Source organism: Chionomys nivalis, chromosome 4 (genome assembly GCF_950005125.1).
Source record: "Chionomys nivalis chromosome 4, mChiNiv1.1, whole genome shotgun sequence".
NCBI classification, from domain to species: domain Eukaryota; kingdom Metazoa; phylum Chordata; class Mammalia; order Rodentia; family Cricetidae; genus Chionomys; species Chionomys nivalis.
In genome coordinates this window covers 5,467,498-5,477,298 of record NC_080089.1, presented here as the reverse complement: position 1 = coordinate 5,477,298, position 9,801 = coordinate 5,467,498, and the positions used below count along the sequence as shown (strand labels likewise).

Below are 9,801 nucleotides of genomic sequence, written 5' to 3'. Positions count from 1 at the left end.
GGAGAGGAAATCATGATCAGACTACAGTGTTTTCTTTTTCTTTCACGAGAGTTGCCATGGTCTTGATGTCTCTTCACAGCAAGAGAACCCCAAACTGAGACACGAGTTGATACCAGAAGTGGGGTATTACTGTGATTGGCCTGACTGATTTTTTTACAGAAAAATATGAACTTTAAGAATTTGGATTAGAAGAGCAGTTGAATGTGGGGATTAATGCACCATCCTATTAAGAACATGGAAAACAGTAGTGTCATTTGAACTGTGGGAGCCTGGCTCAAGAGGTTTCAGAAGAGAAAAAAAATTGTATATGGTCTAGAGTATTCCTGTAACAGCCATGTGGCTGCTTTGGTGAAGAACATGTCTGATTTTTGCCCTTGTCCAAAAAATCTGCCTGAGACTAAATTGCAGTTTTGGCTTAATTGCATTTGCAGAGAAAATTTCAAAAGAGCCTAGTGTCAACTATCATGTGGTTTTTAGTGATCATGCTCATAAAGATCTATAATAAAAGGGAGCAAGCTGAGCAAGAAAAATTACAAAACAATTTCAGGAGAAAGGGGTACAGGAAGTGGAATGGAGCTAAATCCTGTGTTTAAGAAGATAAACAGATTAAAGAAAATTGGGATGTTAAATGGAATAAACCCAGTTAAGCTTCCAATTGTAAAAGGGAATTACGCAGTAGTTTGGATCCAGGTATGGTGTATAGGCCTTTAATCCCAGCACTCAGGAGACAGAGGCCGGGGATCCCCGAGTTCAAAGTCAGACTGGACTATAGAGCAAGCTCCAGGAGAGCCAACTTTAGGTAGTGAAGGTATCATGGAATACAGAAAGTTGTCGAGGGGGCCATGTTCCAGCCCTAGCAACCAGAACTTGGCAGTTTGGGCCATTTTGCTTCTGGCTTTACCATCAAGGATACAAGTAAGGGATTATAGACTCTCCCTCCTTAAGTAAGGAAATCAGGCATATGGCAGGGATGTCCCTGATTGGAGGCCCAGGGAGGGTATTGTGTGAAGATGCACGGATTGCCTTGAAGACCCCAAGATGTTGGAGATGCCAAAGCTGTGGGATACCTGGCAAGGAAAGCTGCTAACAGGGAGTGTAAACAGCCCAAGTGAAAGATGTATGGTTGCAGTCAACAAACCTAAAAGGAGTTGGAGATCTTAAGTGTTTTGACATCAGACATGAAGATGCAAAGTCTGAAGTTTGTCCAGCTGGTTTGGGCCTTGCTTTTGTTCAGTATTTCCTCACCATGTTCTCTTCCTACATTTTGGAATGGCAATGTATCTTTTGTGTCATTATTTATTGGAAATATGTGATCTTTTTTTTTTTTTTGATTTTACAATGGATTATAGTTAAAAGATTGCCTGAGTCCCAAAAGAGACCGAATGCTGTACTTTTAAACATTGGAACTATTATAGAGTATAGAGCCTTTTGAAGTTTGACTGAATGAATTCTTTGCATTTTGTTATGGCTAAAATCCTATGGGGGTCAGGGAATTAATGTGTTGGTTTGAATGGGAATGGTCCCACATACTCTTGTGTTTAAGTACTTGGCCCCAAGGCAGTGGCACTATTAGGAGGTGTGGCCTTGTTGGCAGAGGTGTGTCACTGTGAGGACAAGCTTTGAGATCTCATATGCTTAAACTTTGCCCAGTGTGGGACACAGACTCCTGCTGCCTGTGGGTCAAGATGTGGATCAGCTCCTTCTCCAGCACTATGTCTGCCTGCTTGCTGCCATGCTGCTTCTCACCATGACAATAATGGACTAAACCTCTGAAACTGTAAGCCAGAACCAATTAAATGCTTTTCTTTGTAAGAGTTGCTGTGTTCATGGTGTCTCTTCACAGCAATCAGAATCCAAACTAAGACACGGTATGAAAAAATTTTTAATTAAAACAAGGGGGGAGGATCAGTATAAGTAATATGTTTGGTATGTAGCTCAAAGTCTAGCAAAGTCTAGGTTCCCTAACCCACTTCCAACATGGCTTCTACCCATGCTGTATCCTTAAATAATACAGTTTCAGACAGGCAAATTTCTTTCTAAGGTAGAAGCTTTTAATAGAATTATAAAAAAATAACACTATTTCAAAATCAGGATAAGGAATTACAGGTATGTTTTCCCTCTACATACCCGTATTCAAACATGATTTCTAGCCATTTATAAATTAATGAGGAACAAATACAGAATCAAAGTAGTGTGTCAACAGAAGTGTTGTATTAAAGCTATCATCCTAGAAAACAGGAAACACAAAGTGAACTTGTGCAGCCATTTCCAGCTCATTGTGCAGAGAAAGCACTTTACTGTCATAAACTACCGTCAGGACACTGCATAAAGATCAGCCACTTACTTACTGCAGGATTTCTCTGAACTTCAGATTCTAAAGTAAGAAGTTACCATTTCATATTCTTGTAGATATTAAGTTAAGCAAATGATTCCCCTAACCATAACACACAGCTACTTCTATCATTTCAACACCATTTTACTGATGCAGAGGGCATTTGCCCCATCTCTCAGTCTCAAATGACTATTCTTCACTTTAAAATAAAAAATCAATCAACAATTTACTGGGTCACCATCATGGACTACTGTCACCATTTGGCACTGGTATGATTTTTACTAGCTTCTGCCACTCTCTTATATAACATTTCAGTGTATGATTGAAATGGCAAGTTCTCTATTCAAACTACAACAACAGATTTAAAGAAGGGGGAACTAAAGCTTTCCAAATCGCGTGTTCATTCTTGAGGGGGGGACTGCCTTTCAAAGTGATTCATTTTATACAATCTCAGATAGTCCCAGGATTGCTTCTAAGTCTCAGTCTACTGATAGACAACACCATGGATATAAAGTACCTACAACCTCCACCACTCCCTATATTCAATAAACTACACAGTAATGTCTTACAGTTAATATGCTTTTGGCCATTTAAATATCTATGCACATAAATATCTGAAGCTTTAATATTCCAAAACTTTAGAAGACAGTTATAGGTGCACAGTTAGGCCAGGGATAGGTTTCTCAAACTTGGTACTAGTGATACTTTGGGTTGGGTAATTCTTTCCTGTGAAGAGGAGAGCCAGGCATTACATGGTATTTAGCAGAGCCTGTAGCCTCTACTGATGTCAGCAGAAGCCTACACCCATCTACTTTGACCACCAAAAAACATCTCCCCACAATCCCAAATGTCTTCTGGGAGCCCAAACTCCACTTGAGAATCACTGGGTGGGACCTTCACTGTAGACATTATTGCAAACTTCGGGCACACAAATAAGACAGGACTCTATGCAGTATTACTAATGTGAAAGAGTCTAGCAGATCCTCTGCTATTTGTTTATGGTGGGCACAGTTTATACAATGTACTATTGAACCACATGGCTACCTATGTGTTACTATCTTTTTTCCTACTAAAAACACTAACATAAGACAGGGGTGGCGATGGGGTAGCTAATTCACCAACTACCTTTACATGGACTGATGAGGAAAGCTACAGTTCATAAACCTTTGCTAAGCAGAGGATGGAGAACAGTCAAGGCAAATGCCCTTCTTTCTGAATTCGCAGTCTCTCCTTCTCCACCTGCAAGCGCTCCTTTTCGATCTGCAGCTTCTCAGACTCAAACTTCAAAAACTGCAGCCGATCTTTCTCCAGCTGCAGGCGCTCTCGCTCGAGTTTCAACTTCTCCGCTTCTACGTCCTGTGGCTGTAGTATGGACTTCTCCCCCTGGCCAAGATCGTTCTCTAGGGCGGGTTTCTCAGCGCTAACCAACTGCAGCCTCCACTTCTCTCTCTCGATCTGCAGCCGCTCCTTCTCCAGCTGCAGGCGCTCGTGCTCCAGGTCCAGGTGGCGCAGGCGCTCCTTCTCTATTTGGAGACGCTCCTTCTCCACCTGCAGCCGTTCTGCCTCAATATCCAGCCGGCGTTTCTCCAGCTCCAGCTTCTGTTTCTCTATATTCATGAGCAGATGAGGCTCATCATATGCGGGTCTGGACGGTGTGGAATTGAGGGTGAAAAACTCATCAATGTGAGGGAAGTCAGGGAGCTCACTTTCCCTCCGGGAATCTGGTATGACAGATGACAGCATTTCTTCCTCCTCCTCAATCTCAAACTGAGAGAAAAGAAAAAGGATAATTTGGTATTTGCTTTTACTTCTATCATTGTCAATTTGCTCCATTATTGGCCTTTAATAATTATTATTTCATTTATTACTTCTTTGTTTATGTGTATATCTCGATGCAGGTGAATGAAGGCCATAGTACATTTATGGAGGTCAAGGGACAGTGTTTGTTTCGTAATGTCCACCACGTTGAAGCAGGGTCTCTTAGTGTTTTACTGTGAGGCAAACTCCAGCCTAGCAGACTGGAGGCTTCAGGTCTATTCTCCTGGCACTGTCATTTGAGTGCTGGGATTACAGATACATGCCACACCACTTAGAATTAACGGGGGTTCCAGGGATGTCAGGCTTGGACCATTTACCCATTGAACCATCTCCCCAGCCCTGCCTTACTGACAACTTTCTATGCTGTTTGAGCACATAAAACTACTTAATCTGAACTATTGAGATTAAATGAATCACCTGATGTCACTTATATGCATGTTATCACTGATACCTCACATATCACCATTACATTTAGGTGAAAAGACAGGCATTAAGGACACCAGGAGAAAACAGAATGACTGGTATCTATAATCTGTGAATTTGAAGATATGGGAGCTTCCTCAGCATGCGTGGGCAGCTGACCACAAAAACATGCCTCATGGGTTAATACTGTGAATATACTTACCTCAGGGCTTTGTGGGTCCCTTTCTTCCTCTTCCACTTTGACCTCTGTTAGGGATCCACCTGCATCTCGGAAATCCGCCACATTCTGCCAGTCAAAATTTGCATCATTTCGGAATGCAATTTTTTCATCTATCTCTTCAGTGAGAGAGTCGTCTAAATCAGACGTGGGTAGAGGAAACCCAGAACCAACCAGCTTCATGTTGGCCTTCATTCTCTTCCTTTTCATGAGTGCACGCCAGTCGAGGTACCGTCTCTTCACCTCAGTTCCCGTCCTCTGTTCGCCTTCTCCTACAGCGTTTACACACTGTGCAATCTCCTCCCAGGCCATTCGCTTCATCACATTTATTGTTGTGTTGAGTTGCTTGGAAAAAATGACTTCTTTCCTTTTGGTAATTTCTTTCAAAAGGGTCTGAGTTTCCTGAACACTAAAATTGCTTTTCCTTTTCCTTTTCAACTGCTTCATTTTTAAAACTTCAGGGCAGGTTTTAATAGCAGGAAAACTTGTGCAAAGAGTATGCTCCAAAGAACGAAGCCCAAGTACAACCCCTTGTCGGCTCTTAGCTAAAAAAAAAAAATCACTGAGTTTCCATTCATCTAGTCATGGAAGCAGTTTGATATCTGAAGGAGAAATGTAAAAGAGAGAAAAAAAATCAACCTACAATTTCCACAACATACTGCAACCAGTGAGCTGTATGATTAAAACAACTATCTAAAGGCAGCTTGAAACCACTGGCTCACTACCATGGCTCAAATACACTCTGAAATTTGATTCTGCCTCAGTTTACCTCGACATACCTCTTAACTATCACAATCTGGGTTCATTGTATGAAAATATTTCTTCAGAAATTCACGACGCAAAGAGTATCCCCCACTGAAGCAAAAATACAGCAAATATACAAGGCTAAATTGAAACAGGTACCTGCAAGTCTACTGCTGTTTGAGCTTTCTCTTTTAGAGTAATAAGTATACGCTAAACCTCATTTTTAAAATTTAATAACAAAGCATTTTGTTACCATTCATAAACTTTTATTTTGTATTTTCTAGCTTCAAGGATCTCTAAAGAACTAACTGTGCATGCTTACTTACATCATCAAAAGTATGTCCATCCCATCTTTTAGCTTCCCATTTAAATGCCTATTGTGTGGAATCTTCCAAAGAGTCACTTTCTGAACAAATGGAGGCCAGAAAGAACTAAATGTTCTGAAGAATAGAAATTAACTTGCAAAAATCCCTATCAGTTTCACAAATACACACACAAAAAAACAAGTCTGCAAAACCAAAAGATGACTACAAGCATAGTAGTTTTAAAATACACTTTGTAAATTTCTAAAGATATTTAATGATATATTGCAGCCCAGTGATTCCAAATGTATAATTAACACCAGCATGCTAGTAGTATCCTTACAGTCTGGTGTGGGAGAATTGTTTATATTCTGTCAATTATGTTTTAAATAAACGCTGATTGGCCAGTAGCCAGGCAGGAAATATAGGTGGGACAACCAGACAGGAAGCAGAGGTGGAACAATGAGAACAGGAGTATTCTGAGAAGAAGGAAGCTTCCTGCCCAGACCATGGAAGAAGCAAGATGTGACCTGCCCCAATGAAAAAGATACTTAGCCATGTGGCTAACATAGATATGAATAATGGGTTAATATAAGATATAAGAGCTAATACGAAGCCTGAGCTGATGGGCCAATCAGTTCATAACTTATGTAGAACTCTGTGTGATTTTTCTTTGGGCCATAACGACTGTGGGAACCAGGCAGGACAGAAACCCCAATAAGCAGGCCCTTCATGTTACAACAGTCAAATGTTAATGACAATAATCAAATGTTAATGTTTTGTGAATGAAATTTAAGAAAAAGTATTTATAAATTAGAACATTATTGAAAGACAATGCAAACTATTGTTATGAGAACAGATTCTGGAGTTAGACTCCAAACTAGATCTGATACAGGAATGGAACTGCAAGACTGATTTCAAACTCAGGTAGGCAAGAGAGTCTAAATTCCAGACCTGGATACATAGTGAGGCTTTTCTCAAAATATATACAAGATTAAAGTCCTTAATATAATAATGACTACCGTTAACAACAGACTCATATACAGTATCCACCCTTAGATTTTACTGCTCTTAAAAATTCAAGATCAACTGACTATTTACTAACTAGATTTGTTTTTTGTTTTGAGAGGCAGAGTTAACAGCCCTAGAAGTCCTGAAACTCACTTTTGTATACCAGGCTGGCCTCAAACTCACAGAGATCTGGCCTGTCTCTGCCTCTGGAATGTTGGGATTAAAATCGTGTATCACCACATCCAGCTAACTGGACTGTTCTAACAGTATTGCTAAATGGCATAAATAGCAGCCCTTTTAACCTACATAATCAATGTGAGTTTTTTGTTTTTGGTTTTTGTCATCGATGCTGTTTTGGTTTTTGTTTGATTGTTTTTTGAGACAGGGTTCCTCTGTGTAATAATCTTGGCTGTCCTAGAACTCACTTTGTAGACCAGGTTGGTCTTAAACTCACTGAGATTTGCCTACTTTTGCCTCCCAAATCCTGGGATTAAAGACCTCCGCCACCACCGCCTTGCAAATCTGTTTTAAAACTCCTCAGTGTTGCTTCCAACTGCATAGCCTTTCATCCAAAAATGGTTCTCACATCTATAGTTTATATACTATTCATAGTTGGCATACCTTTGTTTCCTTCCAACTGAGCTATGCTGAGCTAATGAACTATTTCATTGACAAAATACATTTCCCTGCATTTTTAAACTCAGTGGACTAGATATTAGAACCTTGTGTTGGCTGCTCTTAGCTGCCAACTTGATTACATCTGGAATTAACTAAAACCCAAAAATGGAGAGTACACCTGTAATGTATTTCTGCTTAATTTGACAGGGGAAGATGCAATCTGAATTTTGAGAAGACATGCCTCTAATCCATATGCTTTGAGCTGCGAAACCTACCTCTAATCTGGACCACACCTTCTGCTGGAAGCCTGCGTAAGGACATAGAAGTAGGAAGCGTTGGCTCTTTGCCTCCTTGCTCTCACTTCCCTAGCAGGTCCATTGCTTCACCGGCATTAGAACCTACTTCAGGATTCTGGTGCATACTGAAGACCAGCTGAGACACCCAGCCTTGTAGACTGAGCAGCTCCAGATTCTTGGACTTTCCATTCATAGCTAGCCACTGTTGATTAAGCGAGACTACAGGGAAAACTTTTACCTGAGGCTTTGACAAGACTAAATGCAAGAAAGTTTGAGCATCAGTACAGTTGGAGGTAAAATTTGTTAGCTGCTATTTTATTGTGACTGAGTATGTCTGTCTGCCCGTTCCACTCTTTGCATTATGGTACCGTGTATGAGAGGTTTGGTTTTTCTTTACCCACTCCCAAGTAAGTTCCTCAAAAGTATTTACTGAGCTCCTACCATGCCTAAAGCAGCACTCATGGTGTCAGGAATATAACAGGTAATAAAATGCTTAAGTAAGCCATTTCTGATTTCAAGCATTCTTCTCCTTTATTGTTTTCATCCTGTTCTTACATCAAGGAATTTGGCAGTCACAACCTCTAAATCTCAGAACCCTAATGTCCAATCACAGACAACAGTTATTTTTCTGGGCTTTCATCCCCAACCATTCTTTACTGTTGGGAAACGGAAATGCTGCACTGTGCACTCAAATAACTACCAGTGATGTACAGTGTTATAGCGGGTCATTTCCCTCCTAAGGACTAACAAGGAAGATGATCTTTCTAGGATGTGCCTCACACAGAACTAAGAGATCTGAGAGAAATCAGACAGTAAAACCTAGGTGAAAAAAGAAAAATATAAGAAAGAAAGAAAAAGATTAATTTCACTAAGCAGGTAAGAAAGAAACCATTCCTGATCTACGTACTTCCCACCACAATCTCATTTCAAGAGTGAAGTCAATGTTCTTACAATATTCTTACAGGAAAACTACTTTTCTTCCTCTAAAACTTGAGGCGGTAAACACAACCGAAGTTTACAAGGGTCTCCATCTAGGGAGTACTACAGTGGGAAGGTGCAGCCGAGGACACTGGGAAGAAAGCTGGGGATCTAATCTCGGAGCAGAAAGCAGGGTGGGGGAAGGCGCTGTGACTCAGGACACTGCTGGGCCCAGTTGGAGTTCATGCAACTTGGAGGGATACTCTCGCTCCCTGGATGTGAGTGAAAGCCTCATCTAGGTGCCCAGCACTTCTGCAGAGGCCAAAGGCTGCTACCCCTCCTCCCTGCTCAGGTGACAGCCGCGCTTGGGACTTTTCTTCCCAGCCTCATGATCCCGTGCTTTGCAAAACCGAGGCCAAAGCCCGCAATGGGGTCGCCCCACAGGGACCCACCCTTGCAGAGGCTCCCCTGGTTTCTCCAGCTCTTTGTTTCCCCTGCACCCCAACACTCACCTGCGACCCCAGCGGCACCATCACAGGATCGCCCCCTGAGGGTGCCGAAAAAGAGAGGGTTCGTGGAGTCCCCGCCCATCAACTTCTGCCTGCCTCTATTGGCCGATAGGGCTGCTCCTCATGGGTTACGGCTAACTCATTGGTCCGGGGGTGGGGAATTGCCTGTCTGCCTGAGAACCCGCCCCAGGCCAGGTCTCACAATGGGAATCGAGTCCCAAACCGGTTCCGGGTTAGTGCTCTGGACACCGCCCCGCAGCGATTCGCCTCCCGCTCGGCGCTCACTCTTTGTCACGTGGCGTTGTCAATCAAGCGTGCTTCAGCAAAGGATTGGTCCCTAGCGATAAACTCGCCACGCCACTCGCCTGATTGGGGCACTGGCGGCTCCGTCTCCAAACTGTACTCCGGCCCTTGACCCTCGACAAAGCAAAGTAGAGCCACTTGCGTCACCCTGGGCCAGCATTTTCTTCTACTCACCTTGCTGTGGCCTCCGTTAACCTCGAACTGTGACAGTGTCTTTTGCTTCTTGAATCTAAGGATCTCTTACTTTTGACCTCAAATGGAACAGTTGGCCTGTGGACAGTTTCTTCAGTGTTTTCTGTCTTCTCGACCC

At 42.1% G+C, this 9,801-nt stretch overlaps 1 protein-coding gene across 2 annotated transcripts; it reads right to left on the bottom strand.

Moving 5' to 3' along the window:
- Nucleotides 1-1,907: 1,907 nt before the first annotated feature.
- On the bottom strand, nucleotides 1,908-9,275 carry Msantd4 (Myb/SANT DNA binding domain containing 4 with coiled-coils). Of its 2 annotated transcripts, XM_057769030.1 has the most exons (4): nucleotides 9,192-9,239; nucleotides 7,741-8,580; nucleotides 4,776-5,392; nucleotides 1,908-4,099 (listed from the first exon to the last, which is right to left on the bottom strand). In XM_057769030.1, the coding sequence occupies exons 3-4, from the start codon at nucleotides 5,235-5,237 to the stop codon at nucleotides 3,524-3,526; spliced, it is 1,038 nt and encodes a 345-aa protein (XP_057625013.1). In that variant the 5' UTR covers nucleotides 5,238-5,392; nucleotides 7,741-8,580; nucleotides 9,192-9,239; the 3' UTR covers nucleotides 1,908-3,523. The 2 variants fall into 2 exon arrangements, with proteins under 2 accessions (XP_057625013.1, XP_057625014.1); XM_057769031.1 differs by lacking the exon at nucleotides 7,741-8,580 and having other exon boundaries at nucleotides 9,192-9,275.
- Nucleotides 9,276-9,801: the final 526 nt, after the last annotated feature.